We start from the raw sequence: 25,364 nt of genomic DNA, 5'->3' as shown, positions 1-25,364 counted from the left end.
TCTTTCTTCCCTTCATTCTCTCCCTCGCTTCTTTCTCTCCTCCCCATTTTCTTCTCTCATTCTTCCTTTCAATCTCTCCTTTCTCCTTTCCCTTCTTCCTGCTCCCCCTTCTCTTCTTCTCCCTTTCTTCCTTCTTTAATCTTCCCTTCCTTTCTTTCTCTCACAAACATTTGTTAAACACTACTTTGTATAAAACTTTATGCTAAAGTCAGAAAGATTTAAGTTCAAATCTGGTCTCAGACATTTAATGTTTCCTACCTGTGCGACCCTAAGCAAATCACTTAACCCCAATTGCTTCAGAAAAAAAAAACCCTTTATGCTAGATTTTACATATATATAATATATGCTAGATATATATAATGTATTATTGCATGTATATATTATGTATATATGTATATGTGTGCATATATAATACATGTGTATTTTATAATTTATCTACATATTTTATATATTATATATATCTATATATATATAAAATGTAGATGTACACACACAAACACATATACATAAATATATGACACTTAAATGACATAGCTTTTGTCCTAATGGAACTTATAATACTAGTTCTGTCGATTTGAATTGGGCCATCTCACTTTCCTTCCCTGAAATCTTCCCACATTCATAGCTTCCCCTCTTCCTTGTATTATGCTCATTTGCATAATAGATAGTCTTCTCCTAGTAGGCAGGAACTATGTTGTTTTTCACCTCTGAATCCCTTTATATCATTGGTGCTTGACCAATTTTGTTTGCCTTGAACTGAATCTGTAAAATGGAGATAATATCTGGATTATAGTGAGAAAAGCTCTGCATAAGCCATCAAGTGCTCCTTAAATTTGATCTGTCATCCTTCCCTCCTAAACACAGTGAGGGAATATACTGAATCAGCAATCCTTGATCTCCATGAGTTAGAACAAGGCCACGGAATGAAAATGGTGGCACTAATAGCAAATCATTAACATCCCTGAACCTCAGTTAACCATATGTGATATGGAGGCAATAATACCTTTAATATTGACAGGGAATGTGATGGTTAAATGAAATAATGTATACAGGTTGGCAAACCTCAAAGATATACATAGATAGATAGAAGTCAGTTATTTTGTTCAGTTATTTTTCAGTCATGTCTTACTCTTTGTGACCCTATTTGGGGTTTTCTAGGCAAAAGTACTGGAGTGGTTTGCCATTTCCTTCTCCAGGTCATTTTACAGATGAGAAAACTGAGGCAGATTAGGAGAAGTGACTTATTCAGGGTCATTCATCAAGTAAGTGCCGGAGGCCAGATTCTATTCCCTGTACTATTTAGCTGCCCATGTAGTTACTATTTACTGGCATCTCTGTACAATACTTTAGATTTGCAAAGCCCTTGCTGGTCTCTTTTCTCATCTGAGCCTTAGAGGGGCGAGTCAAGAAGGATTACCATTCCTATTTTGCCCATAGCTACTTGACCCAACTGTCCTGTGCTCTGACCTCCTTCTTGTTCCTGAGCCAGCAGATTGAGAGATGACTTCCTCTTGGTTTGAATGAGCATGGCTTTTCACTGCTTTTTAAAGATCTTGGCTTGGTTTTCCTGAGTGCTAATGAAGGCTCTTGAGAAGCCAGTACTTTTCCAAGTAACACTGCAAATTCATTTCATTTAAGTGTAGGAACATCGATGATAGAAATGCTAAAGATGGAAGACTCTGGTAGAGGAGTGAACATGGTCAAATGGGACAGACCCATCAAGTTGTAAACAAAGGGGATAGAATGCCATTGGGAGGGGCTTTAGGGAGCATCTCTCCTAATCCTCCCCTATTGTAAAAATGTCTAGGGTCCGGACAGGGGAAGTAAGTTTACAAAGATCACACAGTGAATTAGGAGCAGATGTTCTTTCATTTGATTTTCACAATAACCCTATAAGATAGGTGCTATTATTATCATCCCATTTTATAAATGAGGAAATAGAGACCCAGAGAAATGTAAATGATGTAAATATACATTTATTAAGTACTTAGTATTAAGTACCATGCCCTATGCTAAATGCTGTGAATAAAAATAAGAAAAAAGATTTTTCCTGCCCTCAAAGAGTTTATGTTACTCTAATGGGGGAAAACAATGTGCAAAAAAGAAAGCTAAAAAAGGGAAGGGGCAGGGTCCAAGAATCACCAGGAGATATCCATGGAAGCATGATGTTTATGGGATCAAAGCCAATCAAAGAAGCCAATGGAAAATAAAAAGATACCTCAAAAGTTCTGAACCTTTTCTAAAGGAAAACTGCCAGTAGAATTTATTACTCTACTTTCCAGCCTCCCAAACAGAGGGAAGAGAAAATAAAGTAGCTGAAAAGACATGGAGTGTCAAAACATGATGATGAGATTTCAGGTTAACAAGCATATTCTTGGAAGCATGATGTTATTGCAGTCCAAAGCAAGCAGAACCACAGGTAGAATATGAATGCACAGTATTGAACTTGGAGTCAGGAAGACCTGAATTCAAATGTTGCCTCAAGCACCTGCATGACCTCAGCAGGCCATTTGAAATTACACCTTTTCTGTCTATACCATGGAAATAATGACATCACATACAAAGATGGAGCAAGAAAACATATACATGTATGTGTGTATTAAATATGCATGGAGTATGTATATGTTTAGATACACATATATCTACATGCATATATCTATACCTACAATGTTTATTGCACATGTACACACACATATAACATGTGTGTGTTGTGTGTGTGTGTAAGTTGAGGGAGTATTAGTGTGGGGTTTATCGTGATCTACAAACCTGAAAGCATTATATAAATGCTAACAGCAATTATTATTATAGGTGACTTGCCCAAAGTCACACACTTAGGAACAAGCACATAATGTAAATACATAAGGAATACGTTAAAATTTGGGAGGAAAGGCACTTGCAGTTGGGATGAGGTGATCAGAAAAGGCTTCCTATAAAAGGAAGTACTTAATCTGCATTATGAAAGAAGAGATGGATTCTTAGAGGTGGCAGAAATGAGAGAGTACATTCTAGGTATAGAAGAAAATGACCAATTCAAAAACAAGAGATGAGATATCAAGTGGGAGGAACAGAGACCAGTTTGCTTGGATTGTGGAATGAAGCAGGGAGAATTATGTACAATGAAGCTAAAAAAAAAAAAAAATAGGTTGCAGCCAAGTTATGAAAGGCTTTAAAAACCAGACCAAATAGTCTTTACCCAAATTTACACTATCAGTTAATATAGTGGAGCCAAAACTCACTCAAAGTAATTTACTCCAACTGCAAATTCAGCACTCTCTGAGCTTCCCATTACAACCAATTTCCCTATCCTGCCCTATTATGAAGATATTTTGTTACTTGAGGCAGTACATAAAACACCGGAATTTGGAGTTATGGGGATCTTAGTTTGACTCCTGACTCAGACACTGAGTAGGTGATCAACTCTGCCTCAGTTTCCTCATCTGTTAAAATGAGGATAATAATAAATCTGCTCAGAATTGTTGTGAGGATTAAATGAGATAATAATTATGAAGTATTTTTGTAAATCTTCAAGTACCATATAAATACTAGCTATTACCATCATTGTAATTATAATTATTTGAAACTTGATTATCAAGAGGTCTATCTAAATGAACCACATGTTGCCAGGCTTTGCTCTTGGAGGGAAGATTGAACTTAAGATACCTCACTCAGCTTCTTGTACCACAAAATATGAAGACATCATCTCACCTTCCTTAATTGGGCTTGAGTGATAACTTTTGTCAAAGCCTAGCTTGGTCCTCCTGGAGAGCATCCTGGGTACTGCTGAAAGCCAAGAGACTGAAGCCATTGTATGGGCCTATTATGTGCCCACTGCTCTCTGCCTGACACCCTTTGAGTCATCCCAGTCTCAGATTGAGGCTTCCTTGCTGCTTGACTGTACCAAGAGTGAGCTTGCTGCCTCAGATGCTCTTTATATCTTTGTCCCTCCAGTGGTACACAAAACAGGTCTATAAACACAGGCTGTCTTGAGCTGAATTCATATAAAGGAAATGACAATGTGCTTTCCAAAGAGTATTTCTCTGCCTGAATTACATATCAGTTCAGTGAGCAGAGGAAATTATGCCTGAAGTCACTTCCCAAATTTCCCCTGTACTTCACCGAGGCAAATAGCACTTTTAAAAAATTCATGTGATCCTGAAATCCCTTGTATTCTACAGAATTTGTGTTGATCCTGCTTATTTCCCAACTTAGGGCAGTGACCTTAGAGTTAGGAAACCTGGACTTAAATCTTATCTCAAACACTTGTTAGCCCTGTGATATGGACAAATCACTTAATCTCTATGTTCCTCAGTTTACTAATCTATAACCTGAGGGATTTGATCTCCACACTCATTAAGGCTTCTTAAAATCTTATGATCCTTCTTGCATCTCAGCACATCACCAAGGGAAGACAATGAGAGCTTGGGAGAATGAAACAACAGTAGAATTAGACATTTACAACATAGAATATTAGAACCTGGCACACAGAATGGAAGAAGGGAGCTTAGAGATTTGACAGATGAGGAAATTGATACTTACAGAGTCTTTCAGTTGGAATTTTTTCTGTCTCAAAACTAGTTAGCTGAGATGAGAGCCCTCCTTCAAGTATTCATTTTCACTATGTTATATCCAGTTCAATTCAACAGACATTTATTAAATGCCTTCTATGTGCAAGACATTGTATTAGGTACTGGAACTTAAAAAATCAAAAATAAAACAAAAATAATCCTTGCCTTTGGAAAGCTAAATTAATGTTTACAAAGCCAAATTCAAAGCATATAAGGATTGTATATATAGGACATATGCATCCTATATATGCACATGTATGTAGCAAGTATATACAGCTGTATTTATACATGTGTGCATAAATATACATGCTGCATATGTACTGTATGTGATATGTATTTACTATGTAGTGCATATATATTATATATACACATATATACATACATGTATGCATACACATACACACTATTTATAAATGCAAAATAAATCCATTTTAGCACCTTGGCTTTAGAGTCAAATCCTAGAATAAGTTAATTAACCTAACTGGTTAATAGTTTCTTCATCTTTCAAATGAAAATGGTCAGGGGAGGTAGGGAGCACAGTGGATAGAGTTCCAGCCCTGGAATGAGGAGGAACTAAATTCAAATCCAGCCTCAGATGTTTCCTAGCTGTATGATCCTGGGCAAGTCATTTAATTCTGCTTGTCTTAGTTTCCTCATTTGTAAAAATGATCTGGAGAAGGAAATGGCACCCACTCCAGTGTCTCTACTAAGAAAACCCAAATGGAGTCACAGCATCAGACATGACTGAAATGATTGAACAACAAAGTATTTTAAGGTTTGCAAGCTTTTTTTTTTAACAAATATTTTATTCTCACTACAATCCTGGGAGGTAGAAGTTATTATTCTCCTTCCTTTATAAATAAGGAAAATCAGAGATAGAAGTTATGTGACTTGTACAGGGTCACAGTTAATAAGTATCTGAGGCTGGATGTGGACTAGATTCTTCTTGATGCCAGGTCCAATGCTTTATTCTATTCACTGTGACAGGTGGTTGCTGTTTCAGCTGGTATATAGGATGCATGTAAGGAGGAGTAATCAGTAGAAAAGGATGGAAAAAGCCCAGATCATTCAAAAAGCATTTATTAATCTTCTAGTATTGTCATATATTCATTCTGCTAGGGACTGGGGTTATAAAGATGAAAAATTATGGCTTTTGTTTTCAAGAAGTTTACAGAAGAATTTGTGTTTTATCTTAAGGACCATTGAAGGTCAGACCTGTGCTTGAGGAGCATTCTTTTAGCAGATCCTTGGAAGATGATTTGAGCAAGACAAGAGTTTGGAAGCAAGGATCCCATTTTGGAGGCTTTTGTACCAATAGAGTTGAGAGGTTTGGGGGGGTCTATATCAAGATAGTGTCCAGGTTAGTGAAAAGGGGATGAAATTAAGAGATGTAGGGGTTGACTTAATGAAGTTGATGACTAAATAAATACACTTTGGGGGAAGGAGAATAGAAGGAGGAAGAGAAAGAGTCAAGAATTTCTTACCAGTTAGTAGTCATGGTGACTAGAGCATGGTGGGAAATACTCTTATCAGAAATACGGTAATTAGAAGGAAAAGTTTAAAGGGGAAAGATGACTTCCATTTTGAACATTTGAGCTTGTTTTTGCACGTGGGATATCCAGATGGAGCTGTCCAGCAGATCCTAGGTGAAATGGTGTTGCATCTCTAGATATGTAAATTTGGGCATCATTATTTACAATGAGCTAGTAATTGAACCCATGGGATCAAATGAAATCACCAAAAGAGAGGATACAAAGAGAGAAAAGAGTTCAGCATGAAACCTTGTCTCTAATAATTATTTTGGGAACCCCTCCCATAGGTTTATTATATGAAGTATTTATGAATGTTGTGATCTCCCTTTGTTTGATCTGTATGCCTTCCCTCCTCCTTCTTAACTATCCTTCATTAGTTCAGCCCTGCTGCCATTGCCTTCCCTGACTGTCCTCCTCAGACCTTATTTATACACTGTATTGCTTTCTACCTTTCTAGTGCAATTATATAATGCATATTATCATCAGGATTGGTCTCTCTGACTTATAGACTATACATTTCATGAAGCTTTGCCTTATCTAAAATTTTCACCTTCTCTACCTACAAATGTAGTGTTCTACAGCAGCACAATCTTATTAAAAGTTTGATTTATTAAATGAATTATTATTCAATTGAAAATAGACTAGGCTGAGTGGATGAAAGAGGCACAAATCCGATGTTCTTAAGAATATAATCATGTACTAAGTACTGAGAATGCTACAAAAACTGGGCGCTATAACCCTGTTCTGTTCAGTGTTTTTGAAAATGACATGGACGAAGACATCAATGACATGGTTATTAAGTTTGTAGATGATGTGAATCTGGGATGCAAAGTTAATAGCTTGGATTATAGAAGCCAAGATTTTAAAAAGCCGTAACCAAGTGGAACAATTGACCAAATTAAGACTGTGAAACTTGATGGGGGCAAATGTGAGGATCTCTACTAGGGCTGGATGTTGGGAAGCAGAAAGGGCTAAGGTAGGAGAGGGAAAAGAGGCAAATAGGGGATATTTTATGACAGCAGAATGGAGAGTTCTCTGACAAAGAGGGATGCTAACCCAAGTCAGAAAACCTTGGAGGGCGAAGAAAAGGGGTGGTGCCCCCAATTTTGACATTCTTTTTTTCTGAAAGAGTGGCTTTTGGTAGTTGGAGACTATCAAAATAGCACAGAGTATACGGATCCAATCTAGAAGGGCAGAATTATACAACAAAAAAGAAAGCAGGTTTTAGACAAAGCAGGTGGTGAAGTGATTCCTTGGGGAAGCAAGAAACCTAAGTTCCAGTTCTCCCATTTACTATCTCTATGATTTTGGGCAAGTCAGTTAATTTCTCTTGGCCTTGGTTTTTACACATTTAAAATGAAGGCATAAAACCATGTGACTTCAGCATAATTGAGTTAGAAAATCCAAATTTCAGACCCCAATGTGAAACCTGTGGGTTAGTCACTTTTTTTTTTTTTGCTGAGTCAGTTGGGGTTAAGTGACTTGCCCACGGTCACACAGCGAGGAAGTGTTAAGTTTCTGAGACCAAATTTGATTTCAGGTCTTCCTGGCTTCAGGGCTGGTGCTCTATCCATTGCTCCACGTAACTGCCCCAAGATTAGTCACTTTCTGAACCTCAATCACATTATCTGCCAAATGTTGTTAACAATTCCCAGAGTAAGTATCTCCTGGCTGATGAGAGGCTCAAATGAGATTTTGTATTTAAAATAATTTGCAAACTTGTACTTGCTATGTAAAAATCAGTTATTATTATTGATTTTTGTCATTGTATCCCTAGTGCCTAGAGCAGTTCCAATCACATTAAGTAGATACTTAAGAAATGCTTGTTGATTAATTGATTGGTCTTTCTATAAGAATCGATTGCTTTAAAATTTGAGGTAGTTCTATGACAGAGTGGTAAGCTTAGTAGTGGAGAAGAACTACATTCAAATTCTGTCTCAGACAGTAAGTAGCTGTGTGTAATCCTGGGCTCTTTATATATGTCTTTGTATAAAGTATCTGTCATAATCTTTCTCCACCTCAGTTCCTTCATTTCCTTGTAAAATAGGGATAAAAATAATACCCACTTCACAAGATTGCTATGAGAACCAAATGAGATAACATGGGCAAATCTTTAATCTCTATATAAATGCTAGCTATTATTATTTATTATTTATTTAATGCCTTCTAAATTATCTTCCAGTTCTTTTTTTAAAATTTTCAATAGTACTTTATTTTCCAAATACATGTATAGACAGCGAAACTTTAGTTTTTGTAAGACTGTGTTCTAAGTTTTTTTCTTTCTCTTCCTTACTTCACCCACCCCAAGACTGATGTCATCAAGTAATCTGATATGTTAAATATGTGCAATTCTTTTAAACATATCTCCATATTTGTCATGTTGTGCAAGAAAAATCAGACCAAAAGGGGAAAAACCATGAGAAAGAAAACAAATAAGTGAAAATACTATGTTTTGATCCATATTCAGCCTCCAAAGTTTTCTCCCTGGAATGCAGATGGCATTTTCCATCACAAGTCTCTTGAAATTGCCTTGAATCAGCCCCATTGTTAAGAGCCAAGTTCATCACAGTTGATCATCAAATAATTTTGTTACTGTGTATAATATTCTCTTGGTTCTGCTCACTTCACTCTAGCCACTGTTATTATAACCTTTCTTGTTTGTAGTTCTTTCCAAAAAGAAAAATCTTTTATAAAATCATAGCACAGCTATAAAGCCTTTTGATATGATTAAAATGTAACAAAAATTTATAATAGCTTTTTAATTTTTCCAAATACATGCAAAGATAGTTTTTAACATTCACATTTGTAGTGAAATTTTTTTAAAATAATCCAGATGGGGACATGAAGAGTTACCTAGGACTGAGTACTCTTTTGAGATGTGTAAAATAGATGAGGGAGAGAAGAAGGAAGGAAAGAGGAAAGGAATTAAAGGAGGGAGGGAGGGAAGAAGGAAGAAATGAAGGAAGGATGGAAGCTAGGAAAGAAGGAAGGAAGGAATAAAGGTAGGAAACAAGTAACAAGTATCTACTATATGCTAAATATTATTACATTTCAGCCTCAAACAATCCTGGGAGGTAGGTGTCATTATTACCTCCATTTTACAGTTGAAAAAACAGAGACAGATTAATAAGTGATTTGTCCAGGGTCACACAGCCAGTAAGTATCTGAATTTGAATTCAGGTCTTCTTGATTCTGTGAGGGATGTAGAAGACCCTTACCCAAAATGACTACTCAGAGATCACTCAGTAGAAGGCAGAAAAGTTGTTTATTGAAAACCTCCGGAGGATGAACCGTCCCATTGCGAGATAAGAAAGAGAAAGCTCGCAGTAGGAGGGCTAAAGAAGTAGTAAAGATACATAGCTTTTATACAAGAAATTACATCACAAGTAAGAGAGCATTGAGAAGGGGAGGGGGAGGCATCTAATTGGTTGTTGCTATTTGGGGAGATTGGAATGGAAGGTTTCTGTTTCCCCAAAATCTCCTGATTTCAAGGAAACAGAAAGTCAGGCCTTCAGGCTTAATCAAGCAGACAGTGGTCTAGCTAATAGATTAAATATCAATAAATGCCAAGTACCAATAAATGTCATCAGCTCAGGTTAAGTAAATATGTTTCTAGCTGGCCAAGGCTCAAGTAGATATGAGCCTGCACATATTATACAGGTCATAGGGGAAACACAGAAATAATAAAATACAGAAAAAGAATTCATACATTCCTGTAAGTTCTTCACCTTATCTCTATTCCATACAATTCCAATTCCCCTCACAGGTTCTACTTTTCTGTTTTCCACTGCTAAGTGGAAAGTGAAGGTAAAAAAAAAAAAAAAAACCAGAGGACATCTTGACTTTGAGTGGAGGAGCATTTTCTATAGCATGAGACTCTTTTCCCCTTCCATTCCTCACTGACACTACATGGAGTCAGAGAGAACCCAGGAGAGAGGAGGGAAAGGGGCCAGCTTGAGAGCTGACTCTCCGGATAGTATTTCAGGGCTCTCAGGTGTGTCTGTGCCCTATTGGGGTAAGAACTAACATTTGTGGGACTCAGTAAAGTCAGACACCAGGCAGTAGCTCTCCTTTCACACTTTGCAGCATGTGCAACTTAATTGATTTCACTGGGACTGTCTGATTAATAACCTGTCAGGAATGTTGTCTGATGAATTAAGGGAAAAAAATACAACCTCAGGGGAGAAGCACCCCCGTGCATGAGTTCCAGAATGCCCATTAGCAGACCTGGTTTGGGAATTGGAGAGACAGCTTTATGGCCAGGTCTCCTCTGTGAGGAGAGCTTGAATGGAGGGGTTACCTGGCCTCCCCCTAAACTGCTGCCTATCCAGGTGATTATCTGCCAGGCCCAGACCCTCCCCAACTCAGCCTGCAACTCTTTGAGCACATCAGGCTTACAATCACTAATCCTAGCTCACTTTTCTATACTATTTCCCCTTAGACCAAGAGCTTTTCTCTTACCATAAACCTGTAAAGTAGATAGTACTGGTCTTATTATTCCCTCTTCAACTGAAACCCGCAGGGTTTTCCACAGCTGTCACTGAATTCTGGTCCCTCACAATAATATATATTGGTGGTGGTGGTGGTGTTTTGTTTTGTTTTGTTTTTGTTTTTTGTTCTTTATTGTCTGTGTTTGATAAATGAGCAGACTGACAGTTAGAGAGATTAATTGATTGATCTGGGATCTCCTAGCTTCCATATTACTGAGGCAAGAATTTAAACCTGGATCTCCCCACTTCAGGCCCAACATTCCAGCCACCATATTGTTCTGCCTTTCAAGAGCCTAAAGCAAAGAGTCAAATCCATTTGTCTACTTTAAATCTTCCACAAAGATTTTACCTGCCTTAATGATCATCGCTATCAATTTTTGTCTTTCCCTTACAGAATATCTTTGCATAAAATGCCTTTATTTCATTTGAGATGCAGCATTATATAATTGATTATGCTTTGAAAACTGTAATAAAATCAAGTAAAGAAGAATAATTCATTTCTGGGCAAAATTTAGAGAAGGAAAGCTAGTCTTCAATTACTAGTTATTACTGCTACTACTAGGAATTGCTACTATTGCAATTGCAGAAAGAGTTCGTTCGTTTGTTTGGGATATACACACATATATAGTTATAGGTAGATGTAGGTAAATAGTCCTCTTTATGTGTTTTTGGTATTTATTGAGACCCTGATTTGTATTTCATTTGTCTTTTGCAAATAATTAAGCCAATAATAGAGTATAATTATATTTAGTTTATACTATACTTTTTTCTATTAAGAACAGAAAACAAAACTTTTACCAGGAAGTATTTGCCTCATTGGAGAAACAATCAGACAAAAATGCCAGAATTGGTATTAAAAGAGCTTTGGATTTGAGGTCAGGGGTCACAAGTTCAAATTCTGATCCTGCTAATTTTTGTTCTCTCTATAGCTTGGGCAAGCTGATTTGGTTCTTTGAGCCTCTATAAAATTGGGCTAATACTTGCACTGCTAATTTTACAGAGTTGTTAGAACTGTATTCTGGGATCCCTAAAGTGAGTAAGTCATCTCCAATATGCCTTCCAGCCCTAACTCTGAATTTAGAGGAGTGGGGACTAAAACCCAGGTTTTTTGACTCCCTTTGTTTTTGGCTGGCCCCTGCTAAGGGTCTCTCTAGCACAGTGCTGAACTGCTAGGGCTCTGCAGTGCAAAGTGAAGAAGAGGATTGGTAATGGGAAAAGCAGTGATTTTGAAATCTGAAACCTAGATTTGAATTTTGACTTTAATTCTTATCAGCTGCTATCATCCCCATTTTAAAAATGAGACATTATTTGAGTACATTCAATCAATAAATTTTGGAGTCCAAACTGCAGCCTAGGTTTTCTGTGTCTCTGCCTAATATATCCTTCCAAAACTCCACCTGCTTTTTCTAGAAAAATAAAATCCTTAAATGTTTCCATTATGAGCAGCTGTGGGAATTGTCTTCTGAACATCTGGCCAGCTTTTATAAGAATTGATAAGAGAATAGAGTAGAATAAAATAGAGTAAAAAAGAAAAACTCTCCCTTAGTCATAGAACCTGAGAATGTTGGTGCTGGGAGGAACCTTAGAGATCACCCCTGTAATTTTACAGATGTGGAGGACAGTTAGAGGGAATATGATTTGCCTTAGGGAATACAGCTAAAAATTGGGACTGCAAAATTTCATATTTAATAGTGTTTCTTATCTAAGAGCTGAAGTTCTTTAAATGATTGCATAGCTTTAATTCAGAAAACAAAAACAGGTCTTTAGAATATCAGAATATTTCAGTAAGACTTATTTCAGTGAATTAAAGCATCCCTGATTTTGTGGGTGTCAGTCCTCCCAACAAGAAGGCAGATCCTCATGTCCTATGCCTTTGTCATTGCGTTCCATGTGTTCCATGGCCAGGAAATTTGGCCTCTGGTGGGCAGCTCTAAGCTAATGGACTTCTCTGAACTTTGCCAGACAAGACCTTGGACAGCAGATGCACAGTCTGTCACCTGGCCAGGGCTCAAAGCTTTTCAGGTTTTGGGAGGCCTGCCTAAGCTCCTGCTGCCCTGATATTGCCTTCAGGAGCCCAGCTTCCTCTCCATTCCATAATAAGACATCAGAGCAAGACCAGAGTAATACTAGAGGTGGGAAAGGGACAGTAAAATCCTTGTGAATCCCCAGCTTTTTCAACGTGTTAAATATCAAAGGGGCCCTGAATTAAAGAGTGGCTATTTCAGAGCAACACATGACACATGTTTCATTCAGTCTAGTTTAGATCCCCTTGGACAGTCACATAATTCTTAAAATAGATCACTACACAGCTACTTTGTTTTTGCATTGTATTACTTTGAGGTTATCTCAAATGTCTAGCACTTTTGAGGAAGCTGCATCCTGAAAGGATTTTAAGGTGCAATTTAAAATCCCCAAGAGCCGGTCCCGGACTGGTGACGCAGGTTAAGTGCAGAGATATTCTAAGGGGAACTTGTCTGGCATCCGGACTGTGGGCACAAATCCCCCCAGGGAGGAAATAGAAGTGTTTGCTTGCTGTATTGATGAAAACATTGATAAGCTCCCCTTTGTACAATGCATCTCAGTTTGCAAAACGTTTTGCTCCTAGGAGAGAGATAGGTAATGTTGGTATTACTGCTATAATTTGAAAGATGGAGAAATGTGATGACATTGTAATAATAGTAATAATAGTTGACATTCCCATATCACTTCTGGATTCGTGTAGCAGTTCTTTAATTAGGGGCCTGTGAGGTAAATGGTCAAGAATTATTATTCCCATTTTATAGACCAGGATACTGAGACTCAGAATTTAGAGCAATTTGCCTCAAGCTTGACAAAATATATAGTAGCAGCATAGCTGGAATTTGGAAATTGGTCCTCTGACATCACATCACGAACTTTGAAATAACACTGTTCTGTCTTGCAACAGGAGGTGTCAGGAAGCACCTTTGTAAATAAAGGTAGGATTTGAGGCTCTGCTCACTAGGAACTTACTATTTCAACAACTTTGACAGCCTGCTCTTAAAAGTCATGAAATCATAGTCCAACACATTTATGTTCATGTTGAGATTTTCGGATTTGTCTGGCACATCTTTTAAAATTCACTCAAATCTTCAACCATGAAACAATGAAATATACTGGCAATTATATAGAATTTGGGTCAGAAGACTTGAGTTAAAATTACTTTTCTACTACTTAATACCTTTGTGATATAAGGCAAGTCACTTAACTCTTTCTGTCTCAATTTTCTAATCTATACAACTGGAATGATGATGCACCTGTCTTTCAAGATTGTTGTGAAGATCAAATTTAAAAATCTGTAAATTGAAAGTATTTTTTTTCAAACCTTCAAGCATTTTACAAATGCTGGCTATTATTCTTATAATTATTCTCATTGTTATTGGCACCTGACACCATAAGGTTTTTAGTGGACTTGGTCTATTCACTTGGCTCTCTTTGACCATAGACTGATGATTTTTGGATGGCATCCTCAGATTTATAAAATACAGCAAGTTAAGGCTTTGAAATGAGCCTTTTGAAATGTCTTGGTTCAAGACAGCGGTGTGGAGGGGACAATGGTCAACTCTAGAGAAAATTTCATGGGAGGCACACTAGATTAATGGAATGATCTTGGGCAACCAATTTTATTTCTGGGAGCCTTAGATTCTTCTTGAGAAGAGGAATTCTCAGGCCCCTTCCAGCTTTATTCTGTGGTTCTGTAGTTTTGAGAAAGGCAAGAGATGGTGTCTAAAGGTTCAGATTTCAGTCATTTTATTGCCTGACTGCTCACATTGTCCATTGATAGGTGGTATGGTGCCATACAAAGATCAATGAATTTAGATTCATAAGACTTATTTTCAACCACAGGAACTTAAGAGTTAAAGGGTTTCTCAAAAGCTACCTCTCCTAACCTCTATCGTACCTAACACAACTACTTTCTACAGCATTCCCCCAAAGTGGAAATTTTGGCCAGTGATTGAAGGCCTCCAAAAAGACAAGAAGAAAGAAGAATAGGATTATTTCTACTTCAATTTGGAGCCTGTGACTTCTTTCTTCTCTGTGTTGTTTTTGCTGTAGAGTAATTGAGGTTCAGTGACTTGCCTAGAATCACATAGATATGAAGTGTCTGAGGTCAGATTTGAACTCAGGTACTGTGACTTGCAGGACTAGTGCTGTATCCATTGTGCCACATTGCTTCCCCTTATGATATCTTTCTATTTTAAAAAAATAATAGCTTTTAATTTTCAAAATGCATGCAAAGATAATTTTTAACATTTACCCTTGCAAAACCTTGTGTTCCAAATCTTTTCCCTCCCTTTCCCCCATCTTGTCTCCCCTAGATAGCAAATAATCCAATATAGATTAAACATGTACAATTCTTATGATGTCTTTTCTAATGCAGCCTGTGATTTTTTGAATTGCTATCCTATAATTTGTATCAGATCTTGTTCTTACAGTCCATTCCAAAGAGTCCCAGATGTTTACTAACCAGGTGACCTTGGACAAATTCTTCTCTGGGTCTCTCAGTTTCATCATTTGTAAGAAAAAGAGATATTTGGACTATATTCTTTAGTCTCTCACATTTCATGATTTCACAAGACAGAGAAATCTTTCTCAAAACTGAATATTCTACTAGTGTATTCTATTTATGTTCAATAAATACCACAAGTTGTGCTTTTAGAGATCTTCATTAAAAAAAAAAGGCAAACCTGAGTTAATAACTTGGTCTCATCCACAAAAATTTGGAGGCACCTAGCAGCTGTAGGAGGCTCAGTCTTGGTACCTGTTAAACTTTCCAGGCTTGTGCAAAGGAGATAAATGGGGTTAATATTTTAGTTCTGTAAACATGAAACACATAGACATCTCAGTCCTGATTTCAGATTTGGTATTAGGGGCAACTTCCTGACAGTTGAAGCTTTTCCTCAAGGTAGTTAGTTGTCTCATGAGTTAATAAATGATCTAATCTAATATTTTAAGCACTTACTATATACCACATAATTTTAAGTGCTGGGAATACAAGTAAAAAACGAACAGTATTGTCTTCTAGGAGCTTACATCCTAATTGGGAGAAAACATGCGAATATAGGATATCCCGGGAGTCCTAGTGTAGCTAAAACCATACTAAGACTTATAGGCTACCTTGTATATTCTTTGTTATACATGGTATCCCTCAGAAACTACTTGGTATGAATATGAGTATATAGACAATATAGACAGTGACCTTAGAAAAGAAAAATAGAGGCAATAGGGAGACCTTGAACTATCTGCTGTATAAGATAATCTGGAAGCCCATTCTTGAAGGAAGCCAGGTATTCTAAGACTAATTTTATCTCCTGTGGCACAGTGGGTAGAACAGTGAGCTGTGAATCAGACAGATTTATCTTCATGAGTTCAAATCTAGCCTATTAGCTGTGTAATCCTGGGCAAGTCACTCAGCCCTGCCAGCCTCAGTTTCCTCACCAGAGAAATGAGTTGGAGAAGGAAATAGCAGACTACTCTAATATCTTGACCAAGAAAACCCCAAATGGGATGATGAAGAGTCGGATACAACTAAAAAGTGACTGAACCACAACATGGATATTCATAAGAATTTTAAGGGATGATGGCAATACAAACTGTCTAGTTGGATATTTCTTTAAGGATAGAGAGGCATTTTGAAGCAAGTGGCAGAGGTCCTCAGTCCCTTGTGAAAGGATCTAATTTTGAATCCCAGCTCTACTACTAGTACGTGACATTGGATAAGTCATTTTATGGCTTGGGACTTCAGTTTCCTCATTTATAAAATGAGATGTGTTGTTCTGGGAGACCTGTGAGCCTAATCCTCTCTCTGTGGTTTTGATCAGCTCATTTTACTTTTCTAAACTTCAGTTTGTCTGTCTATAAAACGGTAGTAATTTGCATTGTCAACATTTGCTTTCCATGTTTGTCGTGAAGACATGACTTCATGAACCTTAGGGCATCATAGAAATCCAAGTTTTCTGTATACAAAGGACTTTCTTCACACCTAACCTGTAATACAATTACTATTATACCAGTAATAACTCAGGGCCAGAGAGGTCAAAAGATTGAGCTGTGTCATATAACTCTTTAAATTTTGAGTCAGACTCAATCCAAAGCTTTTTCCTCCACATCATGCTCCTTCTCAGTAATCATTCCAAATTAGAAAGATTTCAAGCTTTGAACTGTACCAGCTTGGACTGTGAGTCTGAAGACGTGGCCAACTCACTTTGGTAAGGTTGATTGACCCACAGGAGGTCAATTTTGGCCACTACCATTTATTTCTACTAAAGTGTGAAGGGGCTGTGATCTACTTGAGTGGAGGGAGTAACCGCCCTGATGAAATCCTAGATCATTGAAGTATTACGATGTGTCTGTATATATCTATATGTATAGCGGCAGCCTATACATATGAGCATTTGCATAAAGCCCTCATTTGAATTCCATGTCCGGCTGCAGCGACACTTGAGCCACTTGATTTTTGTTTTGTTTTGTTTTTTGTTTGTTTGAAACCACACTTCATAGATGCATGACTCACTGGCTTCATTCATGTTTCCATATGTATGTAGAAACATAGCGAAGCAGACATTCCTAGAGACTTTGCAGGACAACCTCATTGAGATGGACATTCTCACCTCCTCCCGCCATGATGGTGCTTACAATGATGGGTATGTGACACTCCTGCTCCCTTCCTCTTCCCTATGCCCTTGCTTTCCATCCCTGCATGAAAACCTTCAATGGTCTCAGTGCATTCTTAAGGGTGATACCTTTGGCTGTACCAACCCTTAGGCAGTTTGGGGAGACCTAGAGTTTATAAACCTTTTGGGACGACTGTGGTATAAACAGAAAGGGCTTTAAATTGGGGGTCTGGGAAGTGTGGTCCTGGTCCCAGGTCCCCTGTCCAGCTTGGAGAATCTTTTATAGGAACACAGCATCCTGCCTCATTAATATGCTAATTCATGGCATCTCATTGGCTCTCATTGCCCTTTTGAAAACCATTTCATTAAGAGAGGGGGAAGATGCTATAACCGGCAAGTGCAGTTCCATGAAGATTTAGGCTCCTTTTCTTAGCAGAGGACTTGGGTTGCTTCAAGGCTTTGCTTTTTAACAAATGTTGACTTGTATTCATTGGAGGTCATTGTATTTCACAGATCATAGGGAAGTCCTCTTGTGGCTTTGGTCATGCTGATCATTAAAGCTAATACCCCATATGGATGAAAACCATCCTATTTTGACATATTGACCATTTAACCTTTAAGTTAAAAATTGTTTCTGAGATTGGGTTCTGTATTAAACAACTACAGAGTATGTCATGCATGAGCTATCATATTAGTCTGAAGGTAGGTCTCACTTTCTCCCCTATCTGGCTTATATCAAACCTGATTGTGACCAACAATTGTGTTCTTAATTTTATTCCTTTTTTATCATTGCTATTCCTTCCATCTTTGTCATGTGATAAAATAAACAAGATGTATTTATTTTAAGAGAAAGAACAGAATTTTTTAACCCTTTAATAATAAATATGGGGAGGCAGCTTAGCATAGTGTACCAAGAGCCTGCTTTGGAATCAAGAAGACCTGAGGTCAAATCAATATGAAAGCTGTGGGATTATGAGCAAATCATTTCACTTGGTGCCCCATGTAGCTAAATTACAAGTCAGTTGCTGACCTGCTTCAGTGAAGGAATTTCTGCATAGGGAATTCCTTATATTGATGAAATTTTAGGTCTAGGTGCCCCCCAAATCAGATTAAATAAATACATATTTTATATGATAATTTTATTTATAAATTTATTTATATCTCTCTAAATACATTATATACTGATTTTTCAATGGAGAAATAAACTTGGATATACTGGTTCTATATACATATATTCTCTTTTTAAATATCTTTTTGGAGGGCAAAATATCTTTGGAGGGAGTAAATATCTTTACTTGTTGGTAAAGTGGATGGAACATCAGCCCTAAAGTCAGGAGGACCTGAGTTCAAATCTGGCCTCAGACACTTAACACTTCCTAGCTATGTGACCTTGGGCAAGTCACTTAACCCCAATTGCCTCAGCAAAAAAAATAATAATAATAATAATCTTTTTGGGGGGTTCAGATTACATCTCACTCACCTGGCTTATATTTGGACTCATATAGTATTTTCCATTTTAACAGTTAGCTTGAACAACTTCTATCCTTGTGTAGTCTCAGTGTCAGAAAGTGTAGAACAAGGTGTGTTTCACAGACCACTTTGACAGTCTAGTACAATCTAAGGACCCCTTCTCAGAATCAAATTTTTAAATGCATTTATATATATATATATATGTATATATATTATGTATATAATTCCAAACAAAATCAATTTTATTGAAATAACATTATCAATTTTTTTAAAAAATGAGTTTTTAAATGAGCTTAAGAAATCTTGATGTCAAGAATACTTGGAATAGGAATTCCAAGGAGTTGGTACTCTTAAATATCATATTTCTGGCCACTGTAGGACTTTTCACTGTGGCTGAACTTGTTGGTGATTTCATATCTATATATATCTATATTATATATTTCTGGCCACTATAAGACTTCACTGTGGCTGAACTTGTTGGTGATTTTATATCCATCTATCTATCTATCTATCTAGATCCAGATAGATAGATAGAATATATTTCTGACCACCATAGGACTTTTCACTGTGGCTGAACTTGGTGATTTATATATATATATTTGTGTACATATATATATATATATATATATATATATATATATCCTGAGCCACATGGATCCAATATAAAAGCCTGACTCTTTGTCACAGAAAAAATAAAAGCCTGACTCTTGTCACAGAAAAGAAGCATCAGGAAAGTGGACAGTGATAGGGTGAGATCAATTGCTTTCTCTTTCAGGCCCTTGCTTTGCTTGGGCACAAGAGAGAACTGCTCTTAGAAGATCTCCTTAGAGCATGCCCCAGTGACCTCTGTATAGCAGTAGTTTGTTCCCTGTCCCCTCCTCACAAACCATCTGGCCTTCTCTACACCAGGCCTCTGTCCAGTTGGTAAAGCCCTCAGTATATCTCAGGGACACCCCTCCCTGTCCTGTCCACTTTCCCATGGAGATGTCTCCTGGTAGAAAACGTTTGTGGCTGTAGTACTTGTAACTCTGGGACCCTTACTGATCTCTCCTCCTGCCTTCTCTCTGGTTCTACTTAATGTTTAACTTTCTTTGCATGGCTCCATGTGTGGTTTTTTCCTCTGTTTTTACCCACCCCAGTGGGTCTCACCTTTACCTCCCTCACCTTCTATTTCCCCAGGTGATGCCTTTTCTCTGAGTGACCAACAGCACTTGTCCTTTTTCCCCACAGGCACTTCCTGTTTAAGCCGGGAGGTACATCGCCCCTGTTTTGTACCACGTCTCCAGGATACCCGCTGACGTCCAGCACTGTGTACTCTCCTCCCCCTAGGCCCCTCCCTCGAAGCACGTTTTCCAGGCCTGCCTTTAACCTTAAGAAGCCCTATAAGTACTGTAATTGGAAGTGCGCTGCGCTCAGTGCCATCATCATCTCCGTCACCCTGGTGGTCCTGCTGGCGTATTTTGTTGGTGAGTATGTTTTACCCACTTTGGACCTTCCCTTCCTTTCATTTCTGTGTTTCTCTGACTTAGTTCACCATACCAGTAGGAAGCCTGACTGTTCAAACAGCCTTTGAAGACATAACTGAATCACCACTGATTGCTTGGTAGCATCTAGTTGTCTGGGATATTTGACTATATCCCATTATTAAATAATGGCAAACATCACAGATCCTGTCATTGTACAATACCCTACTGGAAATGGTCTCATGGTGGAGAAGAAAATTTAACTGCCTTTTGTTCATCTAGTGATGAATGAGTGTCTGTCCAGGTGGAACAAGCAGTCCCTGGGACCATCAGCCTAGAATGACATTGACTACTTGGGCACTGGGAAATGGACAGCATCACATCACGGCAATGAGAATAAGAACCCTGTCTTCCCATGGTCCAGTCCCTTGCCAGGCCTGGATTCTGTTCACTGATCAGCTCCAGGCCATGTGGTGGTCTCCTTTTTATTTGGGGGGTGATCCCCTCATCATTTCTGGATCTTCTGGAAGAAGATTTCATCCTGCATCATAGAACCAAAGAACCTCAGATTTCAAAGGGAACACAGAGGGCAACTAACTCCACCCTTACTTAAAGAAGAAGTCCCCTCCTTCAATTTTTCATTGAACACAGAAAATCTATGCATACAGTTTAGATCTGATGCTTCAACTTAAAGAATCTGTGGTTTTTGTCAGTATGGATGCTGATTGGTAGTGTATGTACTTTGCCAAAACAAACCATAATTCCCCTTTGCCTTAGGAGATGGCTTATTGAGTTGCTTTCCTTAAAATAGTAACCTGGCAGGGAATACTCTGTGGATAGACTTCCCTGCAAGTAGCAAAACCAATTTTCAGACAGACATGTAGCCCATGTTGTAACCTATAGTGGAAACCTTCCTAATCTGGTAGATGAATAAAGCAATTTTTTTATTCATTTACTATGTGCCTGACATTGCTAAGCATGGTAGGACATGCTAGTGTTTTCTGCCCCCTTGGCACAGCTTGCAAGAACCTAGAGTCACTCACCAGCCATCAATGTGCAGTCCAGGGAGACTTTGAAGTAGATTCTGATATCTTGCCAAAGCAGCATGTGAATAAAATCCAACATCAGCTACAGAAATTCTTTATCTGCTGATGTTTTTCTCTTAACACATCTAGGGTGTGAATAAATCCCGTGATGTTAATAAGACAAATTTCCAGATTTAATCTGAGCATAAAGAACTTTCTAATGGGTTAGAAATGTCCAAAAAAAAAAAAATAGTTGACTATCTCTGGAGACAGTGCTCTTTAGAAGATAAGGCACTGGATTTTAAATTAGGGAGTCCTAAGATTGGACTCAATGACCTCTAAGATCCCTATTAATTCTAAATCTGTGCTACTATGATCCCTCAAGGCAGGGGTTCTTAATTTCTTTTTTCACATGGACTTCTCAGAATAATATGTTTAGACACATTAAATAAAATACCTAATAATAATAATAGTTAGCATTTACATAGTGCTTTAGACTTTCAGTGTGTTCATTGCGCAATGTACTCTTGTTAAAAAAAAAAAAAAAGAACAGCATGGTTTTGAAATACAATTATCAAAATATTACAAGTTGGAAGTTCTCAGGCCCTCTATCCCAAAGTCTGTCCACAAACCCATTTGTGGATCAGAGATCCCTTGCATTTCAGAAAACTGAATGCTTGCTAACTGAGAATGTTATATAGGGATTCCTGGCTCTGGTGAGGAGTTGAAGTAGAATCCTGACAGCTTTGGCAAACTTTGGTCTGTGATATGGCATGCCACATGAGATCCATTGTGACATAGTAGATGGAGAACTGTTTTCTGAATCACAGGAAGCTTGATCCAGGGGCTGGCTCTGTGACACAGAAGTCCCTCTGGACTCTAAGATGCAGAATGGATACAGACCTGAATTTATAAGGGAGCTTCCCCTGTGGAAGCCAAAACGAAAAAAGTACATCAGGGAGGGTGATCGTTAGCTGAGTGAATGCCATGTTGCTATGTATACTGAAAGCTGCAATAGGATTACTCTGAAAGGTTATTGTCATGTGTAGAACCAGGTTGGTGAGGCTTCAGGCTAACCAAGAGGATCATTTGCTGTCTGAAAGAATTAAGGCCAGGAAGGGGAAAGGAACTTTGAGGAGTAGTGAGGAGTATTTATTTTGTACTTGCTATGTGCTAAGTACTAGGGACACAAAGAAAGGTAAAACAATCCCTCTCGTAGCTCATAATTTAATGGGAGAGACAAAGTGTCAGTAAGCATTTACTCTATGGTGGATACTATGCTAAGTGCTAAGGATACAAAAGAAAACAAAACATGTCTATACTCTCAGTGCTTCCTTGACAGAAACATCATTTCTAGGCAGGACTAGGGATGAGTTAGTCCTGCTATATTCTGTCCTGCTCATACCACATTTGGAATATTGTATTCTCTTTTAAGTGCCATATTTCAAGTAAGTGGTTGATAGCTGGAGAGTAATAATGACTAGAATTTGTACTGGACTTTAAGGTTTACACAGGACTTCAATATTATCTCATTTGAGCCTCACAACAACTATGGAAAGTAGATGCTATTGTTATTCCCATTTTATAATTGAGAAAACTGAGGTAGGCAGAAGATAAATAACCAGAATTACAGAATTAGTGAGTATCTAAGGCTGGATTTGAACTCAGATCTTCCCAACTCAACAACTAGCATTCTATGTTTTGATATATTTTCCTCAATAGTACTTTAGTTTTTTCCATGTAAAGATAATTTTCCTCAATCATTGTTGTAAGATTTTATGTTCTAAATTTTTCTCCCTCCCTTCCTTATCTCTCTCCTTCCCAAGACAGCAAGCAATCTGACACAGGTTATACATGTACAATACTTTTAAACATTATTTCCATATTTTTCATGTTGTTCATGAAAAAACAGACCAAGGGAAAAATGAGAAGGAAAAAGCAAATAAACAAACAAACAAGATGAAAATACTATGCTTCGATTCACATTGAGTCTCCACAATTCTTTCTCTGAGTGAGGATATCATTTTCCATCCCAATCTATTGGAATTGTCTTGGATTACCACATTCCTGAGAAGAGCTAAGTCTATCACAGTTGATCATTACACAATCACAGCTAGCACTCTATTCATTTATCACCTAAACTCTTATTTGTACAGAGGAAGACTCCTTGGGTAGCGAAAGGCCTCATGTATATGCCATACAAAGATCAGTTGAAAGAATTAGGTGTTTTTAGTCTTAAGAAATAGCTTTTATTTTATATGTGTATATGTGTATGTATATATGTATATACATGTCTATATACTTATATACATATGTATATGTTATATCCATATAAATGCATATGTGCATATATATACACACATATCTATACATTTATATATATATATATATTTCTATATATATGATAGTTATTCTCAAGTAATTGATATGAAAGAGAGGTCAGAATTGTTTTTCTTGGTTCTTGGAGCAAAATCAGGAACAATGATTAAAAGTTTCTCAAGGCCATATGGGCTTTGATGTAAGGAAAAACTTCCCAGCAATTAGAACTATCCTAGTATAAAATAAGTATCAGTCCCCTCTCACTAGAACCTTCAAGCAAAAGCCCCACGACTACTTCCTAAGGAGGTTGTTGAAAATGTTCTTATTGAGGTGTGGATTAACTAAGATTACCTCTAAGGTACTGTCCCAACTCTGAGATTCTTTGTTCTTAAAGTTTGAGTCAGAGGATCCCACTTGCAATCTCTTTGTTTTTTTTTTTTTTTTTTTCTTTACAAGTTTTATATTGTTGGAAAAGTCCTATCTCTTCTCTGCATTTTCATTTCTTCTTCTCTTAGTATATGTCTCTTACATCTCTTCTCACTCTAAATTCTATAATTTTATGGTTAAAGAAGGACATGTTACCTACCTTCTTTGACTTTGAAGCTTATATATTTTGATCTAGGTGTCTTTAAGAGCTGATGATGACATGCCCGCAAGGTTTGTCCAGTTGAACTGTCATAAGTATGGCCCATAATTACTCATTTCTAAAAGAACCATCAATTATTAAAAATCAGATTAATCAGTTAAGCTTCAGACAAACATACTTAACAAAGACTCTCCACAAGACCAACTGATCTAATCAGCAGGCAAAATTCAGATATTTAATTAGATTTTTGATGAAAAATTGTGTTTAATTTCAAGTATAATCAATTATTAATTACTATAATGAGCAAGTCTGACTGGGTTTACTAATTAACTCATTTAAAAATTATGAATAACCTTTTCATTTGTAATTATTTTCTACATCTTGTCAAGTAAGAGATAAAAATTGTATCACCTAACCCGTGGAAGATGGAATAAGAGAAATCAAAAGAAATTGATTTTTTTTTACTTTTGGGGGGAAATTTGGGGGCATTAGCCCATAGCACTGTAATTCCAAGATGATAGGAATGTTAGGAATTTTTTTAATTAACAATTTAAAAGTTTCTTCTGAAATAAATAGCCACTGACCTTTTGTATCTAAAAATCTTGTGCATGGGCATGAAACCTAATTAAAAAAAAAAAAGAGAGAAGTAGAAATTAATATTATCTCCTGTTATTCAGAAATGACTATAGATGTTGATTTCCATGTATCTACAGTAAATTTAAATTATTATAGATTCAGCCAGTTGGAGCTAGAAGGGGCCAAAGAAATAATCCAATCTTTTATGGTACAGAGGAAGGAGAGGAGACCAAGAAAGGGTAAGGTCACATGGGGAGGCAACAAAGGCACTGGGACTGGAAACTTTGCCTCCCTCTTGTCAATTTGTTACTCTTTCCTCTATACCACATTGCCACCATTCTGCTCTGGGCAGTGATTGTATGTCAGAGTAATGTAATTATAGTGCCAAGTCAGCATGAAGGATCTCTGTGGGACCTCTCCATAAGGAAGAAAAGAGTTGCTTCCAAGTTCCATCTTTTCAGATTTGGAAGCTGTCAAATGACTTTTCATTTTTATTTATAGTCTTATCTGCCTCTTTTCCCTTCCCTTTCCCCTACCTTTTCTCCTTCCTTCCTTCCTTCACACCTCTCACCATTTTTTCCTTCCTCCCTACCTCCTATCTTTTCTTTTATAGCAATTAAAAAGGTTCAATAGACATACTTTCTGGGTAATGCTTCTTCCTGCCTTTTCTTCTTCCTTCTTTCCTTTCTGTTCTCCTCCCACCTTC

At 37.4% G+C, this 25,364-nt stretch overlaps 1 protein-coding gene across 5 annotated transcripts in view; it reads left to right on the top strand.

Moving 5' to 3' along the window:
- The window catches only part of TENM4 (teneurin transmembrane protein 4), a 1,164,499-nt gene that overhangs the window by 818,905 nt on the left and 320,230 nt on the right, over positions 1-25,364 (top strand). For all 5 annotated transcript variants that reach the window (XM_031963708.1, XM_031963710.1, XM_031963707.1 and 2 more), the window contains 2 exons: positions 17,151-17,249; positions 19,920-20,155. In XM_031963708.1, the coding sequence (XP_031819568.1) occupies positions 17,151-17,249; positions 19,920-20,155 (335 nt within the window). The remainder of the gene's footprint in view (positions 1-17,150; positions 17,250-19,919; positions 20,156-25,364) is intronic.

This window comes from Sarcophilus harrisii, chromosome 3 (assembly GCF_902635505.1).
Source record: "Sarcophilus harrisii chromosome 3, mSarHar1.11, whole genome shotgun sequence".
Classification (NCBI taxonomy): Eukaryota; Metazoa; Chordata; class Mammalia; order Dasyuromorphia; family Dasyuridae; genus Sarcophilus; species Sarcophilus harrisii.
The sequence above is the reverse complement of the archived record's forward strand: the minus strand, read 5'-3'. Positions and strand labels throughout refer to the sequence as shown.